Here is a 25,511-nt window from a genome sequence, read left to right as displayed (position 1 = left end):
TTGCCCACTAAAGATACCAAATCATTTCCTCTGAAGGTACCCTTCACACAAATCCAAATATCTCTTTAGAATAATGCTCTATATTACAGAAGGGGCAAGAGTTCAGGAGGAACACAGCCTCCTCACCAGGCAGCCTCACATGACCTCTTGTTTCACCCAGATCTAATTCTTATTTAATTTCAGCTTTCTAGTTGTTTCATCTCACTGGAAATACACGCCTTGTATAATTATGTAATAATCCTACCCCCCTCCTTTCCCAGACATAGATTTTTAGGTTCAGTATATATTTATTTATGTCCATTTTGTGTGGTCTGGTCATGCCTGTCATTCTTGGATGCTAACCTGACATAAATCAGAAAATTACTTTTGCTGATCACCCATTATGTTTAGAAGTCGACAGTTCCCACCATTCTACCATTACTGTATAAATAGCCCACATCAACGGGGCCTGTTCGTCTCCCACTTTGGTTGATAAACCGAGGTAAGGTAGGATGGAGCATTGTAGATCATATCGCTAACTGGGGTATATGCCTGTGACTTTCAGTTTTTGTGGCAGTTCCCACAAAAATTCATATTTCTACCATACGTTGAGGCAATAGCTAAACAATGCCTCTAGATAACAGTGGGAGTTGCCCCAGTATTGGAACTTTCATAGATGCCCATGCTTTTGTATCATTCCCCGTCGTCGGAATGGGAGTCTCGGTGACAAAAATAACATAGCAGTAGGCACAAAAGAGAAAGAAAAAGTAATGGCCTCATTCCCTTTAGTAGCCCATCACTCTCTTTGTGTAAAAGAGACCAAACTTGGGCATCAGCCAATCAGAAGAGCCTCACCCCTTAGAACCCTCCTGAAGGAACCTCAGAGCCTCAGATTTTCTACCGCACGTTGTGCTTAGGGAGACTCCTTTGAGCTCTGCTCAACTTCTACTCTTCAGAGAGTTTCTTCAAGGCTTTTTCTTCAGATTCTTTTCAGATTCACTTCAGATTGTTAGCTGATCCTTCCAGGATGTCTGACAAGGAGAAGAAGAAGGCCCTTTTCAAACCATGTTCCACCTGTTGCAAGAAAAGGCTTTTCATTGAGGATAAGCATAAAGAATGCATCTATTGCCTCTATCCTGACCACAAGGCTGCGAACTGTAAGATCTGTCGCACCTTTTCAACCAAGACCCTCCGGGACCGTGAGGGTAGGCTTCTGACATGGCTCCAGAAATTTAAATCCAGGAAGGATACTGTCTCCAGTGACAGTGAGGATTCGGCATTGGCATCTTCCTCAAGAAGGTCAGTGAAAAGGGGTAGGGGTTCCCATTCTCCTTTTGTGGAGCGTCCTTCTAAAGCCTCAAAAAAGACCCCCAGTGAGTCTGAGAGCCAGGGTCCAGGCAAATCTCCTCACCGAGGTGAAAAGGAGAGGGCAGGACCATCTACGCCTTCTGAAGGGTTGAAGAATGATCCAGCCTTCAAGAAACCCTCTTCCCATTCTTCTGACAGAAGTTCCAAGTCGTCGACGAAGAAGGCGTCGTCGATGGAGGTTCCGTCGAAGAAGAAATTGAAACAGAAGCTGAAACTGGTTCCATCGACACAGTCGAGGACAGATACATCAGCGTCGACGAGGGACTCGCCGACGACGGCATCGTCGACGAAGGCAGCATCGTCGACGAGGGTGACGACGGCGTCGACGACGACAGTGTCGACGACGATGGCGACGACGACAGTGTCGTCGACGAGAGCGTCGACGACAGCAACAGTGACAACGACGACAGCTGGGATGTTGACAGTCTTATCGTCGAAGGCATCAACGTCGCCCATCTCGTCGTCGAGTGTTTTTGTGTCGACGACACATACTCCGTCGACGAAGCCGACAACGGCTGCATTCTCAATTCCATTGTCGACGGGACCGTCGACTATTTTGTCATCGGAAAAGAGGATCACAATTTCCATGACCAGGATTACCCCGGACATAACATCTCCCAGGAGGGTAACCCCTCTTCTTCCAGCTCTACTGTTCGATGAGGATGAGTCCGAAGAGGACGATCAGGACTCATATGGCTATGCCAACAGCCCTTCGCAACTGCTGGTTAAATGCCAGGAAACGAACTTGGACGGAGGATATGACCAGGAGTGGGGCTATGAAAGTCATGCTGCCCAACCACAGCAATACTCTGGTCAAGAGACGGTTACTGTACCATCATCTTTCCTACAGTACTTGCATAATATGCTGCAAGATTATAACTCTAAGGCTACACGCTCTGCTCCAGCTCCTGTGGCTCACGACATGCCTGTCATGGCACCGGCCTCAACGGCTGTTCCTGTATCACCACCTCAGGAGTCTCTTCAACCACTGACATCGACTCCACAGGAGCCTTCCAGACCTGCTGTCACTCATGATGATTCCTCTGATGAGGATCATGATTCAGAGGGTAGAGATGATCAGGACTCTGAGTGGTATGATTACGTCATTCTGGACCCTCTATCTCCAAGTCCGGATCCGGTGGATTCTCCACCTGCTGATATCGGAGGTTTTCATCAGCTGATGGAAAGAGCGACTAGAAGATTCAAGCTGACTATGCCTAAGGTGTCCTCTGAGTGTTTCCTGTACGATTTCATGGAACCTTACAGAAAAATGACAAGATCCATTCCAATAGTGCAACATCTCTGGGATGATGGCCTTAAGGCTATGAAGAATCCAGCGACGGTGGTCCCTGTGATACCGCGTCTAGATAAGAAGTACAAGGCGCCTTATGATTGTCCAGCTGCCTTGACAGGCCACCCGAAACCAGACTCAGTGATTTCCCAGGCGGCGCAGAGGAAGTCATGCAACCCTTCTGCTCCTTTAACAACTCCTCCGGACAAGGAGGGAAGGAGATTGGACATGGAGAGTCTTCTTGTGCGAGCAGCTAATGCCCTAGCAATATTGGGCAGATATGACCGTCCGCTTTGGTGTGATGTTGCACCGTTCCTGGACCAGCTAACTCCAGAAGCGAAAGCAGAAGCAAGGAAGATCTTGCAAGAGGGGAAGGCGACATCGATGGAGATCATCGACTGTGCCATGGACATTGCCACGACAGCATTTCGTTCTTTGGCGGGAGCTGCGGTCCTTCGTCGCCAGGGGTGGCTGAAAGCAACCTGGTTTCGGCCCGAGATCCAAAATAAAGTCCTGGATCTCCCATTTGATGGAGAGGCACTGTTCGGAAAACTGATTGATGACACTCTCCAAGACATCAAAAAAGACACTGAGACCGCAAGATCCTTGGGTATGCTCCAGTACCGTAAAACACCTTTTAGAGGATCCAGGGGTAAGAGTGCGAACTATAGAGGATCTTACCAACAGCAAAGATACTCTTCCTATGGTTCAAGTTCACAGCAGTACCGCCAGCCTTACCAACAAAGGCAGGGCCAATCCTCCAATTACTCAAGGCCTAACAACAGAGGAAAGTAGGCTCGCCAGGGACGCGATGCGTCCAAGCACCAATAGCGGCCTCCTGGCCCTTCCTACTGGACCCTCCTCCAAGAAGTCATCAGTTGGAGGCAGGGTAGCAAAATACCTGCTGAATTGGTCCAAGATTACATCGGACCGTTGGGTGCTCAACATCATTCGAAAAGGCCATACCTTGGAATTCACCCAAATCCCACCAACAAAGCCCCCTGCAGCCGTTCCATCAAAACACCTACGTCTTCTGAGGCTCGAAGATCATTAAATGCTCCTCAAGGGGGCTATAGAGCAGGTTCCTTCTGACCAAAGAGGACAGAGATTCTATTCTAGGTTCTTCCTGGTCAGGAAGACGTTAGAGAAATGGCGCCCCATTCTAGATCTCAGGGAGCTCAACACCTATCTCATCTCCCTATCTTTCCGGATGGTTTCCCTTCAAGACATCCTGAAGTTGATCAATCCGGGGGATTTCATGGCCACTCTCGATCTCGAGGATGCATACTTTCATGTACCGATTCACCCAGCACACAGAAGGTTTCTACGGTTTACAGAAGCCAATAGCCACTTTCAATTCAGGGTTTTACCCTTTGGTCTTCGCTCAGCCCCGAGGATTTTCACAAAGGTGCTGGCGCCGGTAGCGGCATTCCTTCGAAGACATCATTTTCAAGTCTTCAATTACCTGAATGACTGGTTGCTAAAGGCTCCGTCCAGAGAAGCATCGCAGGACGCTGTTCAGGCTTGTACAAACCTATTTCGCAATCTGGGACTCACATTAAACAAGGACAAATCATCTCTGGTTCCATCCAGGAAGGCACGATTCCTGGGAGCCATCCTGGACTCAAAACTCTCAAGAGCTTTTCCAACCCTAGAAAGGCGGAGAAATCTTCAAACCATGGCTCTGGACCTACAAAAAAGAAGGTGTCTTTCAGTACGCCGCTACAAGTCTCTGCTAGGGGTAATTTCATCATGCATACTCCTGATTCCTCACTTCAGGCTGCGAATGCGGCCTCTTCAGGAACAATTGGACATCCAATGGAAACAGGTGCACAGATCATTCGACAACAAGGTGTCTGTCACTCCGACAATGCGAAGAGCGGCCCTGTGGTGGACAGACTAAGGCAACTTGTCCCAAGGTCTATCCTTCGTAAACGATCCGTCTCCTCAAGTTTTGACAACTGATGCGTCGTAGGATGGTTGGGGAGCAGTGATGCAGGACCTGCACGCCAGTGGCCATTGGTCTTCTCATGATCGACGGCTCCACATCAATCTACTGGAGCTCAGAGCGATAAAACTGGCTCTTCAAGCTTTTCTCCCACGTCTAGGAGGTTCACAAGTTCTCATCAGGATAGACAACACCACGGCCATGCATTACGTGAACAAGGAGGGAGGAACCAGATCTCTCCCGTTGTCACAGGAAGCTCAGGAAATCTGGGAATGGGCTATCCTTTACGGAATGTCACTACAGGCAGAACACTTGCCAGGGATTTTGAACGAGAATGCCGACAGACTGAGCAGGTTGTCATCAGTCAGTCACGAGTGGGAGCTAAACCAACAAGTTCTAGAAGAGGTATTCCGCCAGTGGGGCACACCAGCGATAGATCTCTTTGCCACACCGTCCAAAAAAAAAATGCTGGTCTTACGCAAGCAGGCTTCACCACCACCAATCATTGGGGAATGTGCTTTCGATAGCCTGGTCATGAACATTTGTCTACGCCTTTCCCCCCATTCCACTGATCCCGAGATTGTTCTGGAAGATCAAAGTGGAAACCTGCAGGATGATCCTGATAGCCCCTGCTTGGCCAAGACAGTTCTGGTACATGGAGCTCCATCTGTTGTCACTAGCTCCTCCTCTTCCCCTTTAAGCTTGTTCCAGACCTACTCCCGATGTCAGAAGTACAGGTTTGGCATCCAGATCCACAGGCATTACACCTGACAGCATGGCTCCTGAGCAGCAAGAATTTATGAATCTCCCCATCTCGACCGAGATTAAAGAAGTCCTCTCCCAAGCGAGAGCCCCTTCCACAAACAAGACGTACCACCTCAAATGGAAGAGATTTTGCATTTGGTGCAGGAGAGAGAAGATTGACCCCTTTTCTTCAAAACCTCATCAGCTTCTGCCTTATCTCTTGACCTTGGCTAAGTCTGGGCTGGCTCATTCTTCTATAAGGGTACACTTGGCAGCAATTTCAAGATACAGACGGTCGGAGTCCGGACCTTCTTTGTGGTCTTCCAGAATTATTAAACAGTTTCTAAAAGGCTTGTTTAGGGTCTATCCACCAGTGAGACCTCCGCCTCCTACTTGGCACCTGAATCTCGTCCTTACTCAACTCATGAAGACTCCGTTTGAACCAGTTCATCGTTCAGACATGAAGTTCCTATCATGGAAATTCTCTCCTTCTTGCCCTCACATCGGCAAGACGTATTGGGGAATTACAGGCTCTCACAATCCAAGAGCCTTTTCTACAATTCAAAAGAAACATGGTTATCTTGAGAACCAACCCAAGGTTCATACCCAAAGTACCCTCGGACTTCCACTTGAACGAGCCGGTTATTCTTAAGGCTTTCTTTCCTCACCCGGCTACACCAGCGGAGAGATCGCTACATTCTCTAGATGTGCAGCGATGTTTGAAATTCTATTTGGATCGCACCATGGGATTTCGGAAATCCTCACAATTGTTTGTGGCTTTTGGTGGTCCGAGAAAGGGTCTCTCTCTGTCAAAGCAGGGAATTGCAAGATGGATTACCAGTGCCATCCTACATCGGCATTCTGCAGCAGGTAAACCACTGACTGGCAGGGTTCGGGCACATTCCACAAGATCAGTGGCGTCTTCAACAGCCCTCTTCGCGGGGGTGCAGATAAAGGACATTTGCAGAGCTGCTACCTGGAGCAGTGTCCACACCTTTACTAAGCATTATTGCTTGGAATCCTTGCAGCAAGAAGATGCTGCAGTGGGCCAGGCAGTCCTGAGGAACCTCTTCCAATAATTGGTGAGCTTTCCTTTCTATCCCACCTTCCGTATTTTTGCACATTTTGTATCTTTATGTCATGTTGGCTTTGCAATGTATACTATGACACAAAATGTGGTTTTTTTTATTGCTAACTGCTTGCTACTCTGTTACAAAAGCATGGGAATCTATGAAAGTTCCAATACGTGGGCAAGAAAACAAGTTACTTACCTGTAACATTAGTTCCCCTGTATTGGTAACTTTCATAGATTCCCATGCGCCCGCCCACCTCCCCGGGGAAAGCTCAGCCTTCAGCAGAAATGGTGGCTAACCAAAACGGCTACCAAAATCTGAGGCTCTGAGGTTCCTTCAGGAGGGTTCTAAGGGGTGAGGCTCTTCTGATTGGCTGATGCCTAAGTTTGGTCTCTTTTACACAAAGAGAGTGATGGGCTACAAAAGGGGATGAGGCCTAGGCCTTTTTTTTAATCTTTTGTGCCTACTGCTATGTTATTTTTGTTACTGAGACTCCCATTCCGACAACGGGGAATGATACAAAAGCATGGGAATCTATGAAAGTTACCAATACTGGGGAACTAAAGTTACAGGTAAGTAACTTGTTTTCTTTTCAGAGATCTAAAGGCTTAATCAGATCCTTGATTAACGTTGGTACCAAGTCTGGTCTGAGAACCTGGGAACAATTTATCAGGAGTGCGCCATGGAATGATATTTCTGAAAATCTGGGACCACCGTTCTTTCAATTTTCGAACGCAACCTAATCAGCTTCAGGGCAACAATTGCTATCCTATTTTTTCTAATGCTGTTTCTGTAAAACACTATGTTTTTTAAACCTTACTCTTTAATCAACATGGGCATATTCTGTATTGTGTAGATCATTCAGGGCAGCATTATCATTTTGGAAAGTGCATTAAGCTCCTTCAAGAAAATGTGGAATGACAACCAGAAGGAGATCATTAGACCAAGTCATCTAATGTGACTTTTATGTTTGATACGTATGGTCACAGCAAACAGCTTTCTTTAAGATGTATGTTGGTTGTAATAGGGGCAAATCAGCTCATTCATGTTTGTCGGCGTTTGGATTTTATATTATACTGGTATAATATTGTCTTTTATTGGGGTTTATAATAATTTGCTCTTCTCTCTTCACATTCTGCTTATGGTTTAACTTTCCCTTGTTCCTTCACCCACTATCCTATTCTGTGTGGGTTCCTCATGCCTAATACCTCTTTTAATAATTGATGTAGCATCTCTTTCAGAGGGAGGATACAGTGCACACTTTGACTTAACTCTATGCACTATCATTATCACAATTTGAAAACGTCCTTGATTTCTTTTCTTATTTATTTTAGATTTGAGTTCATGGCTCCCAAATTCCGATGCCCACTCTCCGAGCCCTCCAATTCCACTGAGAATTATTCCAACTTTGTCCACTACAGATATGAAAACAGCAGGTGAGTGTTGTGCAAAAGAGGCGAAGGACTGGGTGGGAAGAAATGGGTTCAACTCTTTTATAAAAGAGGTGCAATGCTATTAAGATGACCTGACTTTGAGATAGATCTTCTTTTCGATAACTCTTTCTTTGGGTATATTTCTGTCTGAAGATAAACCAGAGCTAGATGACGGCGATCTGAAACTAATGATGAGGAAGCATCGTGACAAGAGGAAACGACAACCTGTAAGTTATCTTTGGGTTCTTTGGCCTTACTAGTGGTTGTTGTGTGGAGATTTTAGCAGGAGCAGTGGTATGATCAGGATTAGTTTGTGCCCTAGCTATTTCCAGTCTTTATTTTTACTGTAAGGATGTTTTGAATGTACATGCTCCTAATTCTGAATATTATGCTTAAAGGGTATAGGCCACCATTCCATTGGACAGAGCTCTATAATGTGCATAAATGCTGCTTGGAAAGCTGTGGAGGACAGTAAAATGCACCTTTCAAGAAATTCATCACTGAGTAACTATGACTTGATATCTGAAAACAAATCTCTTCCTTTATCCCAGACTTAGTTTTTAGTTAAGAAAACACTTAGTTTATAATATTAGTTTGTTGTTTAGCTTGATGAGGATGCACCTTAAGTTTTTCAGATGCCTTCTTTCTTGGTAAGCCATTCAGACAAAATTACGTTTAGAAATCGAATTGAAAAATGATTCAATTAACAAAGCTTTAAATAAAAACCTTCTATGGCTCTGTATTTGCATCTGGCATGGCACTCTGATGTGTTAATAAAATTGCACGTAATCTCTTTGTTCAAGGCATGTGTGTTGTAGATACACTTGCTTTGCATACTCCCTCCATCCAGTCTTGGGTCTGGATGTTGGCAAGTTGTTTTTCTTCGAAGAAGTCTTTCCTAGTTACGAGGTAAGGTGACTCCTCTTTTTCGGTGATAGTGCGCATGGTCTTCGACTCCATTGTTAGATTGTTTTTTTCCACCATCAGGTTCTGAAGTGTATGGCTGTGCTCCGGTTTGAAACCGAACATGACGCTCAAACTGCTGCGGCTGGGCAGAATAATTCAACTTGAGGTTGACGAGACGGGTCTTTTGCCTGTTCTGCCATATGCTATCCCTGCTATCCTCGGGGTGCATTCTTCTTGTATCTGCGTGGCAACGACGCTCGCATCCACTGATGGGTACTCCCAAGTCCCAGAGTGCAACGGCTGGTTCTAATCCCTCGCAGCTGAGTGGGAGGTGTCATCTGAACCCACTTAAGCGCTGCTCACATCCCGCGGCGCGGGACGCTCAAACTGCAGGGCAGAATAATTCAACTTGAGGGTGACAAGACTGTTCTTTTGCATGTTCTGCCATCTGCTATCCCTGCTATCCTCGTGGTGCAGTCTTCTTGTATCTTCGCTGGCAACAACGCTCACATCCACTCTGGTGGGACTCCAAGTCCAGGAGTGCAACGGCTGGCTCTAATACCTCATAGCTGGGTGGGAAGTATCATCTGAGCCCACTTAAGAGCCGGTCACATCCCGCGGCGCGGGCGCGTGTGTGGCCAAGGGCGGGCCCGTCTTGTGCCCGTCATCGCCAGGAAGAGGCTACCCTCTTGACATCTGGGGAAAGGGTGTAGAACTGTTCTACAGGGTGAATTTAAAAGGACTGTGACACCATTGATCCCTATGGAGATTTAATTGCGAACAGCTCACCGTTGTTTTATTTGATGGTTATATTCTTGATTTTAAGTCCTTTTGATTGACTGTATTTGTTGTTCACACCTCCTTGTGCCTGACTGGTAAAGTAGACCCTGAAGTTAAGCAAATCTCTTAATATTTTAATAGAAAGGCCCAGTTTAGATCAGGGCCTTGGTACTATATCCTAGTTAATGGTGAAAAGAAAGCAATTGGAAGAGTGTGGGGAAGGGGAGGAGGCTGGAGGCTTGAGGTGAAAGAACAACCCGGGGCAATAGAGGAAAGAAGGCTAAGACATTTTAAAAAACAGCAGGCAGCAATTGTGTAATGGCCCGCATTGATAGTTTAATTAGTGAGTGCGAGGACATCTTAGAACCTATATCGATGACGTCTATAATCAGTAAGGGAAAAATTCTAAATCAGAGTCAATCTTCTAAACTGGCGAATCTGGATATGTTCCTCAAACCAAAAAAGAAAAGAGATATATTAAATAGCAATGATGGGGAAAGGGATAATGTGGGAGCAAAGGATTTAAATACCAGCCCGAAGGAACGACCGTCTAACACAGATTATGTCCACCCCGAGTTATCTGTACTAACAGATTCCAGCCCTTGATGGCTATAGAGAACGAAGATTCTGATGGGGGTGAAAGGACATTGAAGGATCAGTCTTTATTGACAGAAGCTACACAAAGCCAAACTATAGCGCCAGGGTCAGATACATGATGTCAGAATTTGTTCCAACTAGTTACTACATTGCAAGCAGAAGTGGACTCCATAAGAGGTATGATAGAGAAGTTAACCTTAATGGTTAAATCACTCGTATTAGATTCAACTCGAGGTAGGAAAGGAAGTGTAAATAATAATAACCATACAGTATGTCTGCAAAGTGCCACTCCAGTCATTGAAATGGGCACACAGCCCTTCCTAACCTCAGCTAGTAGTACTAACTCAAGCGGGGCATTATCCTCTCCAGATAAGGTTAATTCAAACATGAAAATAGGACCTCAGTTGATGTCCAAACATACACCCCACACTGTATTAAGTAACTTCATTAGTGATAACAAGGCAGCTAAAAGGAGGGTTCAATCATCTCTCAGTAGAAAATCTCCAGGTTTTGCAGAGCAGCCTAGGAGAGGCATTCAGCCTGGACTTTGCCAGCCTGGACCTGGGGCAAAGAACTTACCTAATATTCCATGAATACATAACTCCAACAGAATTATTATGGCAAATGTTCCAAAATACGACTCACCCAGAGGCATAGAGAATGGGGACTCCCTAAATAATAAGGCTATCCATTGGATAAGGCATGTTAGGGGTTGTTGTTCAGTGATTAGGAAAGACATAGTAGCATCCCAAAGGTTATCTTCACCTAACCATCATTTTGATTGTATTGAGCTTATTATGAAAAGCACAGAATTAGTGGAAAATCTTTTCACACTGGAGTTTGGTACCACTCCACCTGAGCACTCAGCAATCTAATTTAGACGTTTCCTCCTGAGCAGTAGCAGTGATTATTTGCCCAGATATAGGCCACACTGCATGCTCGGGAGCTCCATCTTAGACAAAAATGATTGACGGTGTATAGTTCATCCCCTAAGTAAACAAGAATGTATAATTTCCAATTTTACAATTAGGAATAGCCCTGTGTGCCTTAAGGATTCTACTGTCGAAGCAGCCCAATCTACTTTTACTAACATGGTCTTTAGCGCCCGGACAGATGGAGTGCAGGAGGTGGGTAGTTTTTTGTGACCTAAGGATCTTACTGTAGTAACGGCGCAAACCATTATGTCTAATGTGGCCTGTAGGAAGGTGGATACCTGACTATGGTTACCCCAGATTTTTTGCCTAGTGTTTAGCTGGTTTATGAATTAGTTGGCCTGGGACCCTGCTAATCAGGGCCCCAGGCTATCTGCTCTCTCTGTAAAATGGACTCCATGTACTTTAGGTACATACCCAATTGGACATTGGTACACCTTATCAGCCGTGTTCAGAGTACTATAGGTACACAGGGCATAGGTGCATCCAAGGCCTACTAGGGGCTGCAGCATATCTTTTGCCACCCCTGGCTGGCTACCCAAACTGACACAACTGGCTGATCACTCAGCTGGGGCAAGGTCGTGCAATCACCCCTTGCTTAGATATAGTACACCTATATCTAAACCAATATCTGGACACATATAAACCTATAAGTCACTCCTATGGCAGGCCTTAACAATCCTGGAGGCAGAGTGCGTGGTTTAACGTGAGATGGTGCTCTAGCATGAGCTGAGCCTGTCTGCAGCAGTCGGGACGAACTCCATTAGCTGTTCAGGGATATTGCCATACCATATACTCTTAAATGCATTATAATCCTCGCGGTTATTTGCCAACTTTGGTTTGGCTTTATCAAAACATGTCGTGTAAGGTGTCATACGATTTGGAATACTATCCCCTCGACAGTCCTGTCGACGGGGATAGCATTCCACCCCTCTAGAGGGAGAAGGCATGTTACTTTACTGAAACGCGGTTGATTTTAAAAGAGCCTCAGGATCACAAAATGGACACTTCTGCCACAGACACGAGTCTGACCTCCTGCTGCTGACCGAAACTCAGCCGAGGAGGCCTGGACAAAGGCTTTCCTGTCGCGGGGAGGTGTCACACCACCCCAGACAGGAGATAGTGGATTGTAGCAGGGAGGTTTGAAAGAAACCAGACAGTGCCTGGGGGGCACAAGGCTTCCCCTTGCATAATCCGGTCAAACCGGTTCTGGGGCACACCAGCCCCAGTGCGACCCTGGACAAAGGGAAAGGGGTGTAACCACCCCCTTCCTGGGTCCAACCCATAGGAGGGGACCTAGCAGGTAATCCAGCCCTCTAGATTGGTATAAGAATGGGAGCAGTGCCAACGCACTCAGATTATCCTGACTGAAACTTATGAAACGAAACTCTGGACCCTTCGACATCCTACTTTCAAGTACTCTACATCTTCGATCCACCCTTGGATCCAACCGGACTCTTCTCTCATGGCCGCCAGCAGCATCTTCATCTCCAGGCTCCATAGATCTCCACGACGAAACCCGACACACTGTGGCACCTATGCACCCGCTTCCTGTGGGTGAGGTAACGAACTAACACCGGTGCTCCTGTAGTGGTTTACACCTCTAGTGTCCTAGTTTAAAGTTGGGTAATTCTATTCCAGTCGGAAGACTTCCAAAACAGTAACTCTTTAACTTTTACGCGCCATTGACTTTGCATTGGTGCACGCGTGTGCTTTAGGCACTGCAACAGTGTCCCGCGGGCCTCTCCCGACTTCATCACTGTTAGTCCCGAATAGTCCCAGCGATTCACAACGCCCTAGGCCTTACCATTGTTCGAGAGGTGGTACTTGTACCACTATTTTAGTATATGGTTTGAGTGGCCACCGGGCCCATCCAAAATTGTGCAACTTTTGAATGTTTAACTGTGCTTTTGTTTAAACGCTTGTGCCTCTGCACTCATAAAGAGTACAGAGGATTATTCTAGTAATAAATACATATATTTTTATAATATATAACTTGTGTGGTGTCCTTTCATTTGATATTACAGGATTGCATATGGTATAACAGCTGGCTTCACATGCCCTCCTGAGTTTAGCCTAAGACTGCTTAGTCCATGCTACCCCTAGGATAGCTTGTCTATAAGGTTGACTTTACAACCACCACCATAAGGGATTGTTTGGACTGATACAGGGTGCCCACAGAACTGTGGACATCATACATCAGGCCAACTTCTCACATGGCCTTTTCAGCACGGGTAGAGGGCGCGCTGGAGGGCTATATTGTCATGGAATATCGCAGGGTTGAGCAAGAAGAAGGTTTCTCCAGAATCGCACGCATTTATAAAGGGATATGACATTTGCCTTTTTCAAGAGACTTGGGCAGAGGCTCCTCTTTTTTGTGAAGGGTACTTAAACTATTACATTCCAGCCTGCAGGGGAGAAAAGGGGAGGCCATCAAGGGGTTTTACCATCTAGGTACGGCAAAATTTACATTTAAATATACAGAAACTCCTAACCCAGAGTAAAGATATCCAGGTAGTTAGATTGAATATGAGTGCACGCCGAGACATAAACATTTCCAATGTCTATGTGAGGGGTACTAGAGGGAAGAAGTCGGGAGTCTTGGCGGCTCTCAACGTTCTCCTTGATTCCCATCAGGAAGCCCCGAATATCTTTGTTGCAGGGGATTTCAACACGACGTTTGAGCCCCTAACACAGGAGGGAGGCCACCACACGGAGGAAGTAGATAATTACTGGGGCATTCCGAAGTTGGAATTACATCCCATAAGGAAGTGGACCGATGTGGTTATCCAAATTAACACTATTTTTATGGAAAAGGGTCTGAGGGCGGTTAATGGGCGTACACACTCAGATAGATTTGGGGCTAATACCTTTAATAAAGGACACAGAATATGTGCTGTTGAGTCTAGAACTATGGCACGCCCTTAGTGATATGCTAGTTATAGATAGGTTAGAAAGAGATCATAACCCTTGTGCGAGACTATGGATTTAGGGGGGTACAAGGCACACATAGAACAAAGAACGGGTAATTCCATAAGTGACGTCATACCATCAAATTATATGAGACGTCTCATATGGGCACAAATTATTGAATCGCCAGACATGATAGATGGTATAAACAAGGGTTTGGATAGCGCTATTAATGAGCTCGAAGATAAGGTGGCAAATTACAAGGCATTAGATCAAATAACAAACCCCCATAATCATTTTTTCGCTCACCCGCGTACTTATTTTTATAAGCAGGGTAGAAATAAAAAGGTTTTATATCAAAAGTTGAGCGTTGGTTTGATAACGAATGTCGAAAGGCACGGACTGCCCTAGGGGAAGCTATTAAAGCGGGAGATTCTATAGTAGTTCGAAAAGCAAGTTGTACTTCTAAGAGGACCCAGAAAATAGCAAAGAGAAAATGGGATGATAAAAGTTTGCAGGATTTAAGGGAGGCTTATATTTTGGAATGTATATAAATGGGGTAGAAGAGGCCAGGCCCAGAAGCCGCAAAATCATGTATCTCAGAGGGACTGGGTGACTCATTTTAAACCCCAATATGCTCTAAAAATAGTCGCAGAGGAGGGGGATTTTATTAGAATACCCTACTGAGATGTGGCCTTCTGCTGGGCCGAGGTGGAAACGGCACTTAGATCTATTATGGTCGGAAAGGCACCAGGGCCGGATGATATACCTGGGCATGTCTTCCTTTTTGATAAAGAAAAATGATGCCAATATATCCTTTTGCTGACTAATGCCATTGCCCAAGGAGCCCCAATACCAGACTCCTGGAAAGGGGCAGAAATTATACCTGTTTTTAAGAAAGGGTACAAGTCATGCCCCGAGAACTACAGGCCAATCAGTTTGATTGACTGTATGCAAAAGGTAATGGGGAGATTGGTATTGAATAAAGTTCAGGATTGGAATGACGAATTCAATGTTTTATCTCCCCTGCAAGCAGGGTTCCAGGCTTTTACCAGTACATCAGATCAGCTGTCTTGCTCTATTGGAAGACAGTTATTTTGGGCAACGGCAGCTTGTATGCCACATTTGTTGATCTTAAGTCGGCATTTGACCGTGTCCCTCGTGCTAAACTCTGGAATGTTTGACAAGAGTTTGGGATGCCACCAGAAATACTGACACTCATTATCAGGTTACATGAGGATAACAATGCTAAAATAAGATGGGGGAGTAGGGCGAAGCCACCAAATCATTCCCTGTAGAAAGAGGGGTGAGACAAGGGTCTGTGTGCCCCGACGCTATTCTCATTATATATTAATAGAATAGTGAACTGTTTGAGTTTTACCCATGGATGCTCCAAAACTAGCAGGAGAAAAAAAAACATATACTGTTGTTTGCGGACAACACATTTTCTCCAAGACCCCAGGCTGACTACGAAAGGCTCTAAAAATATTTGAGGAGTTCTGCTTACAGCGAGGATTGGAGGTTAATGTGTCGAAAACAAGGCTGATGGTATTTAATACACAAAGGGCCTTTAAGGGGGAATACAAATGAACGGTAGGCAGTTAGAACATGTTAAAGAGTTCATCTATTTGAGGGTTAACATCCAGGATAACCTGAAATGGAATCATCAGATAAAATTAGCATCCCTTAAACACAGGCAATGGGCTGGGGCGGTACAGATGGAATATAACACCTCATACTCCTCAAACCCAGACCAAGCAGCCACCAACCTCACCCAATGGTTATCCAACAGCGCCGACATCCTAGCACCACTGAAAAAACGACAAATCAAACTAGGCAGCAAGAAGGCCTCCTGGTTCAACGATGACCTTAAGAAATCCAAGAAACTCTGTCGCTCCCTCGAGAAGGCCTGGAAAAAAGACCCAACCACCAGCACCAAGGACGCCTTCAAAAACGCCACCCGCATACACCACCAACTAATCCGAAATGCCAAGAAAGCAGCCTTCAAGGACCGTCTAGATAACAACGCCCACAACAGCAAGGAATTATTCAACATCGTCAAGGAATTTACCAACCCCTCAGCCAACTCCAACGACATCACCCCCTCTCAAGCCCTCTGCGACTCCCTAGCCTCATTCTTCCACAACAAAATTGCAGACATCCACAACAGCTTCGACAACCAACCCGGAGACCAACCCACCCAATCCCCTGCAGGGCCCCCACCCCCCCTGAACATCCTCAATGACTGGAAGCCAATCTTCACTGAGGACACCATCCGTCTGATGAACTCTATCCACTCAGGATCCCCCACAGACCCTTGCCCTCACCACATCTTTAACAAAGCAGACTCCATTATTGCACCGCACCTCCGAGACGTCATCAACTGCTCCCTCAACTCCGCAACCTTCCCGGAAAGCTGGAAACATGCCGAACTCAGCGCCCTCCTGAAGAAACCCACAGCTGACCCCACCGAACTCAAAAACTATCGCCCTATCTCACTCCTTCCATTCCCGGCCAAAGTCATCGAGAAAGCTGTCAACAACCAGCTCGCCGCATTCCTCGAAACCAACAAATCCCTCGACTCCTCACAGTCCGGCTTCCGAGCCAAGCACAGCACCGAAACCGCCCTCATCGCAGCAACAGACGACATTCGAACTCTACTGGACAATGGAGACACAGTCGCCCTCATCCTCCTCGACCTCTCCGCAGCCTTCGACACAGTCTGCCATAGCACCCTTCTACAGCGCCTCAAAAACATCGGAATCCAAGGAAAAGCACTGGAATGGATCACCTCGTTCCTCTCCGGAAGAACCCAGAGAGTCCGCCTTCCACCATTCAAGTCAGAGGCCACTGAAGTCATCTGCGGCGTACCTCAAGGGTCCTCACTCAGTCCCACCCTCTTCAACGTTTACATGAGCCCCCTCGCGGCCATCGCACGCCAACACAACCTCAACATCATCTCTTACGCTGATGACACTCAACTGATCCTATCACTCACCAGAGACCCTAACACGGCCAAAACCAACCTACACGAAGGAATGAAAGAAGTAGCCGAATGGATGAAGCACAGCCATCTGAAACTGAACTCAGACAAAACAGAAGTCCTCATCTTAGGTACCTCCCCCTCCGCCTGGGACGACTCTTGGTGGCCAGAGGCCCTTGGAAAAGCACCCATCCCGACGGACCACGCACGGAACCTGGGCGTCATCCTGGATTCCTCACTCTCGATGAACAGACAAGTCAACGCCGTTTCTTCATCTTGCTTCAACATTCTTCGCATGCTCAAAAAAACATTTCGCTGGATCCCTACCGAAACTAGAAAAACAGTCACCCACGCTCTGGTCACGAGCCGACTGGACTACGGAAACACCCTCTACGCCGGCACCACCGCAAAACTCCAGAAAAAACTACAACGCATCCAGAACGCCTCAGCCAGGCTCATATTAGACATCCCGCGTAAAGAACACATCTCTGATCACCTGAAAAGCCTCCACTGGCTCCCCGTCAATAAGAGGATCACTTTCCGGCTCCTAACCCACGCACACAAAGCACTCTACGAAATCGGACCCGAATGCCTCAACACACGACTATCCTTCTACACCCCCTCCCGCCAGCTACGATCCTCCAACCAAGCCCTTGCCACTGTACCTCGCATCAACAAAACCACCATGGGAGGTAGATCCTTCTCCTACCTAGCAGCTAAAACTTGGAACTCACTTCCCACTCACCTTCGCCTTACTCAGAACCACCTAGCATTCAGAAAGCAACTCAAAACGTGGATATTCGACAAGTAACTCCCCACCCTTCTTCAAGCGCCTTGAGACCCTCTGGGTATGTAGCGCGCTATATAAATCTTTTGACTTGACTTGACTATATACTAAACCCATTAGTCCAGCATTAGAGATTTATAACACGAAAGTCATCTGTTCAGTCCTTTATGGCTCTGAACTTGCGAAGATTTATCTGCGCTTACATCCTCTGAAAATAGGTTTCTGAGGAATATCACTAGGTTACCCCAACGTACCCCTATGTGCCCGTTATTGTTCGATTTAGGGAGGAAACCTATTGCAGCATTAGGGAAACTGCGTCCCCTCTTGTATTGGCACAGAATATGGACTGTGCCTGAAATTGCAGGTTTCGCAGCAGGGTTTTTGGATATAATTAGGGCCGATACCTTTCACTGTATAAAATGGTTAAGGGCGGTCAGATATATCTTGTGTAATATCCTGTCTAATATTGGCATGACTTCACTGTGGAATGTCCCGATAAACTCCGCCTTTCCTACTAAGAAATGTTTGAAAGATAAGGACTGGGAATGGGTCCAGCATAACGCATTAAGAACTAGCGAGTCTTCCACTTTAACTGGTCAATTTTTGGAACTTAAAGTTATCCCGAAGATGGAGTCATATCGGGATCTTATTACAAAGCTGCTCAACCGAAAATTATATTTCCAGTTTAGGGTAGGCCCGCTGCCACTGAGAGCATTTACAGCTTGTTGGAACACATCTAGTGATAAAGCGTGCCCGATATTCAAGAACAGCGTAGAATCTCTGGCACATTTACTATTTGTTTGTGCTGGATAGGATGCTTCACGTCAAGTCTGGTTGTCACCAATCTGCAAGCATTTAGGAACTAGAAGGGCCAGCGATGCTGAAAGAATTTTGCGCACTGATACAACAGCATCCATTGTATTAGCATGGCAAAATATCTAGGGTGGTCGTGGGCATTAAGATCTAATTCCCTACGCCAAACCTAAGAAAAGTGAATTTGTTAATTACATTTTCTAATGGAGACGTTCTAGTAGATGCGTGATCGAATTTGATGGGAAGCTTGTTCTTCGCAGTGAAAATTGTAAACCTTATTGTGCCCAAAAATGTATTTTAATATATTGATTTTAGAGTAAATTGTACATATGTTATTTCTTCTCTTTTTAAAGGTCAACTTTCATTGTCATGCTGTCTCAATTATGTTATGTATTATATTGTGGTAATTGTTTTTATCCACTCTTGTATCTGTTTTTGTTAAATGCTTTTATGACTTAATTTGTCGAATAAAGCTATTTGACTGACTGACTAAAACCGTTCATCGAGTTTCGCTCAACGTGCAACCCTCTCTACCCTGACAGTATTGTTTCATACACATTTCCCACTTCTCTACGTATCGCTTCGGTCACCGGAATCTACTTTTCGTATGATAGCTTCGTGGACGGCCTTTGGGCCTGACCGCATCGGACCAGCTCTTCGTAGATGGATCGGACACACTTTAAATTTTGCCCTCAGTGCCACCAAAGTATCCGCATACTGATTCGCACAGGGTGTGTAACTTGTGCTTGTCTCTGGAGCACAAGGAAGAAGGCTGTGAGATTTGTCGATCCTTTCGATCGAAGAAAACTCTTTGCGATCGTCGGGCTCAACGTCAAGAGATGCAGCATCAAAGCATCGAACACACACTAGACATCTTCGGTCAAGAAGACATGGATGCATCAGTAGTGGAGGACGAGGAAGCCTTCTCCGTACAGGACTCCGACTCGGAGCTTGAGATAGACCATGACGTCGAAGAGCTACCGCAGGGACAAGGTGATGTAAGTACAGAAGATCTCTCGCCCCCTCAAATCGTTCCCAAAAAGCATAAGGCTTCAACACCAACTCTGCCTTCTGGCCAAGGTCGCCACCGAGACGACGTTTCCGATGCCCCGCCTTCAGGCTCTGCTCCGAAACAGCCAGTCAAGCCTTCTAGCTCGGTGCAGAGCCGTCAAAAGTCCTCATTGGAACCAAAGCCCTCCTGTTCCAAACAGAAATCCGGCTCAGAGCGGGAATTCGCCATGCCGAAAGCCAAGTTGCCTTCGGGTAGGGCAAAAACTTCTGTACCGAAAGGCCAGCACCTGCACCGAAAGCATCTGCACCGTAGATGTCAGCGCCAAAATCCAAAGATGCTTCTCCAGATCCAAATTTGGACATTCTTCTATCAAAAACGGATCCCAAGCAAAAGAGACTATATATTAACCCTGAGACTCGTCATATTCATACCAAGCTGCCTCAAAAACATAAACTGTCTGATGAGGACACTCCTCACAAGATTCCTTTATAGAAGAAATCTGTTGCTACCGGTCCTTTTTATCCACCATCTTCATCCCTTCCACCTGCTCCTTCTCCACCTTCAAATCCTTTCCAAATTACACCTCAGGATTCTCCACAATATCCCCACGATGACGACAATGGTGATGATGAGGGGGCACATTTACCAATAGATCTCTGGACGGATTATACAGTAGATCCTCCAGCAGATAATGACCCAGGCCTTCACCCAGCCAAGCCATCCTCTCCAGATGACCATGTATCCCACCAGGACTCATTGCCAAGGCTGCACAATACCATGGGGTGGCACTTCGTAAAGAATCATTAGAAGATTATGTTTTTGTTTGAGACCTTAGGATCTGCATATAGGTCGTCAGAAACACTTCCTATGCTTAAAGGCATGATGAGGCATGCTGATGAAATTTTTAAGGACCTAGTACGAGCACACATCTTGACTCCTAGGGTTGACAAGAAGTATAAAGCCTCCCCACAGACCCAGTATTTAGCAAGAGCCAGTTGCCTCTAGATTCACTAGTAATGTGTAATGCTCGTAAACGGGCTAATGCCCAAACATCTGGGGATGCTCCTCCACCAGATAAGGAGCCTAAATTAATAGACGCTTCCGGCAAGTGCATAGCTGCTCAAGCTGCAAATCAGTGTAACATTGCAAATACACAGCCAGATATCACAGTGCACCCTGTGATGAGAAGGAGCAATTGCTTCAATACTTAACAGACAAGCATAAAGTTAAAGCGCAGGATTTAGTAAATGAGGGTAAGCTAATTTCTAATTCCTCCATTTTTTTGTTTAAATATCTTTTATTGGTTTATTTTGATTGTGACAGTAACAGCAACACGCAGCATTACAGAAACTACATAGAAAGTCCTTAGATCTCATACAGTAGGTCCATTCTGTTGACAACATTGCAATAACTTATTCAATGGACATGCAGATGTGACGGCTCCGATTAGATCTTACTAGGTCGATGCCAGTGTTTAGTGCCCAATCCTCTTAAGCAGTTTACACAAACATTGCTTTCAGAAGGTAACAGTGGGAGCCTGGAGCTGTATGAAGGACCATGTTAAGCTGCGTATTTAACAACCAGGGGGGGGGGCATAGAACTTGAAGCTGATTTGGAGCGTCTCCACCTGTCAGTGCTTATCTGTGGGCGTGTTACCTGCTGTACCTACTCTACTCCCCTTCCTTTAACCATAGACTCCCCATAAATATATATGGCGGAGGTGTCAGCGTACCCATGTCAGGTGTAGAAGTGGCAGTTCTGGATATCACTGGGTTTCTATGTACATGTGCGGTGCTACTCATCCGGGTCAGGTGCCTCTGTAGTCTGGGTTTGCATGTTGTTGTAGTGCTAAAAGGATCGCTTCCCAATGTGTGGTAATTGTGATTTTCCTAAGGCCTATGGTTTGTTCACGGCGAATTGCTATGCCTTCCACCTTAGCCCATGCTAGTGTGGAATGCCTCTAAGCTTGGATGTGCGGGGGAGGGCAGGCACTTTCCATTGTTTCGTGATTAGCCGCTTGACTACTATTATGCCCAGATCTAAGAATCTGGATGTAACCTTGGTGTTGCGAGTCCTGCAGAATCTATGCAGCAAGTACATCAGCCATTCAAAGGGGAACTCCCATTCAGTGCAGTGATGTAGCACTTCCGCTGCTCTCTCCAGTTTGTACTAAGGCTGGTACAGCTCCACAACATGTGTATCAGGTCTGCGTCTAAAACAGAGCATCTAGGACAAGCAGTCGGTACAATGAAAATATCTGTTGATTTTGGCTGGCATTCTTAGTCCGAGAAATGCCTGCCTAGGTCTCCCTCCCATTTATGTCTGAGGGGATCTAAAGGGAACGCTGCATGTTGGCGTAGTGAGGCTGCGAACCAACACCTTCAGGTGTCTGCCTTGCCCCATTACGTGCAAGTATTGTATAGTAAGGTGTGTGGGCAATTCAGTTGCTAGGTCGCCCCATAGCGCAGTGAGTGTGGCTAGTAAGGACAGATGGAGGAGAAATTGTCCCGCGGGGAGTCAGTCTCCTTCTATCAACGTTGCATAGGGAAACAGAGCGACCTCACAGTAGAGGTCTCCTAGGGTCTGTACCCCCATCGCATGCCACTGTTTTAATTCTATAGCGGTAAGAGTTCCCTGTCCTTTAGGAGCACCTTCTAAGGGGGCATAAGGCGTCGTACTCTGAGTTATGATTCCGGAGGCCGCACTCACGCACCAGCGTGAATGACCTGGAGAATCTGGGACAGCGTGAGCCGCGGGAGCGTGGCTAATTTCTAATTCCTCCATAAGGTGTGCTCTAAATGCTACTGATACTGTGGCTAGAGAGGTCAACACTAGTTTTTTGCTCAGGAGACATGCTTGGTGAAGGATCTCTGGGTTTAAGTCCGAGGTCCAACAATCCATTCTTAATACAACGTTTGACAAAAAACATAATTTTGGTCCTGAATTAGATCAAGCATTGGGAAAAAATACACTGAAGTGACCAAGTCCGTGGGAGTGCTCCAGTCTCCTTCAAACACATGCCCCTTTCATAGTTTTACCGATGGGGAGTCCAAAACCACATCTTCAGACCAGAGTACATCTACCTACAAAGGTAATAACCAGTCCTCTCCTTCAAGAGGTTTTTTTAAAGAGGGTATAGAGGGAACAACTTTAGAGGTAGAGGTAAAGACAACACACCCCGTAACTCCCCTTCTCCTAATAAGCAGTGACTTGCCCACACTTTCCCCCGACTACACCACACCTGTCGGGAAGACTTTAACAATTTCTCCCTATTTGGCAGTCTATAACAACAGACAAATGGTTGATTGGAATTATCCAACATGGTTATTGCCTGGAGCTTACCAGCAATCCCCAAACATTCCACCTCAACCTCACAAGTTGTATCCAGAACACCTACAATGGTGCAAACAGGAAGTGCAATCTCTCTTACTGAAAGGAGCGATAGAGCCGGTTCCCACACAGTACCAGGGCTCAAGAGTTTACTCTCTGTATTTTCTCATTCCCAAAACAGACAGTACCCTAAGACCTATTCTGGATCTTAGAGCATTAAACCATTATATACTGTCAGAACACTTTCACATGGTGACTCTTTAACAGGTTCTTCTACTTTTACAGAAGGCAGATTTTATGTCTACTCTAGACTTAAGACACATTTTCATGTGCCAATTAATCTTTCTCGAAGTCTCGGTTCCCTCCTGCTTTCTGATTGCAAGAGGTGCTGTATTTATACAGTCTATGTGCGAATGTGCGTATGTTCCCCATTGTTTAGTATGAGGATGACGTTGGGGATTAAACCTTGAGCGTCGATAGGAGAGGTGAAGTGGACCTCCTCTAGAGTGTACATTATTCATATGTGCTAAGGATGACGTCTTAGCAATATCGATTGGGAAAAACCTACCATCTGCATGGTACTAGCTGAAAGGATTAGTCCATAAAAGGCTACAGTCCTTATAAGGGGTTATGTCCATAGAAAGGCAGTCTGTCCTTATTTGGAGTTAGGTCCGTATAAGGCTCGTTCATATGAAATGACGGGGAGACGATGTAGGGAAAGTATACGATGATCCCTAGACCTATATCAGGGTACCAATATGAAATATAACACTCCAACTGTCAAGAATTGCAAAAGCCATTTGTAATTGGGCGATCCATTGCAACGTTTATCTTCTGGCAGAACACCTCCCAGGAGTAAACAATCAAAATTGTGGACCTTCTCAGCAGAAGGAGGCAGCTAATTCACAAGTGGGAACTTCATCCGCAAGTTCTCCTTCCCTACTTTCAACAATGGGGATTCCCACAAATAGACTTTGTTCGCGACAGCAGAAAAACAAAATGCCAAAGCTCCGGCTCCCTTTCCCACACCTGCTCTCAAAGGGCAATGCCCCATGGATGAACTGGTCAGGGATATTTGCCTATGCTTTTCCACGTCTCCCACTCATTCCATGTCTGGTTCGAAAACCCAGGCAAACATCCCTCACACTGATTCTAGTAGCTCCCACATGGGCCCACCAGCCACAGTACACCACCCTATTAGAGCTGCCCCTAGTTCCACATCAAAAGCTGCACCTCACCTCCAGTCTCCTCACACAGAACCATGGAGAAATCAGACATCCAAATCCCAAAGAACTAAATTTACCGATCTGGCTCCTGAAGTCATAGAGTTTGGCCTACCACCACTGCTTGCTATGCAGCAAAGTGGAAAAGATTGCTTGTATACAGCTATAACAACAGTCTCAGTTTGGAATCTCAACATTGTTTTCACAAGACTGATGGGTCCACCTTTTGAACCATTGCACAAGTGCCCCATGGAATTCCTATCATGGAAGGTTGTTTTCCTCATTGCAATCACATCACTGCGGAGTGTTTGTGAGCTACATGCATTAACCTTAAAAGAACCATTCTTTCAGCTACACAAAGACCGGGTAGTTCTACGCCCCCACCCTAAATTCCTTCCTAAAGTGATTTATGCTTTTCATATAAACCAATCGGTTGAGTTACCAGTCTTTTTTCCTCAACCTGAGTCTGTAGCAGAACACACTCGTCACACGCTGGACGTTAAAAGAGCTGTATTGTACTGCATAGATAGAACAATAGACTTTCTCAAAACAAAACAACTGTTTGTTGTATTTGTTTCGCCTCACAAAGGCAATCCCATCTCTAAATCTGGCAATGCAAGATGGATTGTTAAATGCATTCAACCATGCTACGCTAAAGCTAAAAGAACTTTATCCATACCTCCCAGGGCGCATTTCACTCACAAAATAGGGGCTTCTGTGGCCTTTTTAGGTAACATTCCTCTAGCTGACATATGTAAGGCAGCTCCTTGGTCTACACCACACACATTTACCACACACTATTGTGTGGATGTGTTAGCACGTCAACAAGCTACTTTAGGCCAAGCAGAACTTAAAACACTATTTCAAACAACTGCAACATCTACAGGTTAGCCACCGCTTTGGGAGTATACTGCTTTCTAGTCTATGCAAAGCATGTGTATCTACAGCACATATGCCTCAAACGGATAATGTTACTTACCCATTAAGCATCTGTTCTTGGCATGTAGGGCTGTATATTCACGTCCGCCCAGCCGCCTCCCCGGGTACCTGTAGTTGTTGCAGTTCTTCATTATACATTTATACACATGGACATCTCTATACTACACTTAATTACTCCATTCTCACCCTCTTGTGGGAGAACAATCTAACAATGAAGTCGATGACCATGCTCACTATGACCGAAAGGAAGAGTTGCCTGACCTCGTGGCTAGGAAAGACTTCTTAGAAAAAAAAAAACTTGTAAACATCTGGACCCAACACTAGATGGCAGGATTATGCAAAGCATGTGCCTCTACAGCTCTACGTGCCAAGAACAGACGTTTACTGGGTAAGTAACATTATCCTTCTGAACCTTAAGCAAAGTCTTAAAAATAAGCACTCCTTCTCCCCTTGTTGGGGAAAG

The 25,511-nt window shown here is 45.8% G+C and overlaps 1 protein-coding gene across 4 annotated transcripts in view; it reads left to right on the top strand.

Moving 5' to 3' along the window:
* The window catches only part of NFRKB (nuclear factor related to kappaB binding protein), a 988,461-nt gene that overhangs the window by 139,844 nt on the left and 823,106 nt on the right, over nt 1-25,511 (top strand). For all 4 annotated transcript variants that reach the window (XM_086956902.1, XM_086956901.1, XM_086956903.1 and 1 more), the window contains 2 exons: nt 7,738-7,839; nt 7,990-8,063. In XM_086956902.1, coding sequence (XP_086813028.1) covers nt 7,738-7,839; nt 7,990-8,063 — 176 coding nt within the window. The remainder of the gene's footprint in view (nt 1-7,737; nt 7,840-7,989; nt 8,064-25,511) is intronic.

The sequence above is a fragment of the Lissotriton vulgaris genome, chromosome 2_1, assembly GCF_964263255.1.
Source record: "Lissotriton vulgaris chromosome 2_1, aLisVul1.2, whole genome shotgun sequence".
Taxonomy (NCBI): Eukaryota; Metazoa; Chordata; class Amphibia; order Caudata; family Salamandridae; genus Lissotriton; species Lissotriton vulgaris.
This window is presented reverse-complemented; position numbering and strand designations above follow the sequence as displayed.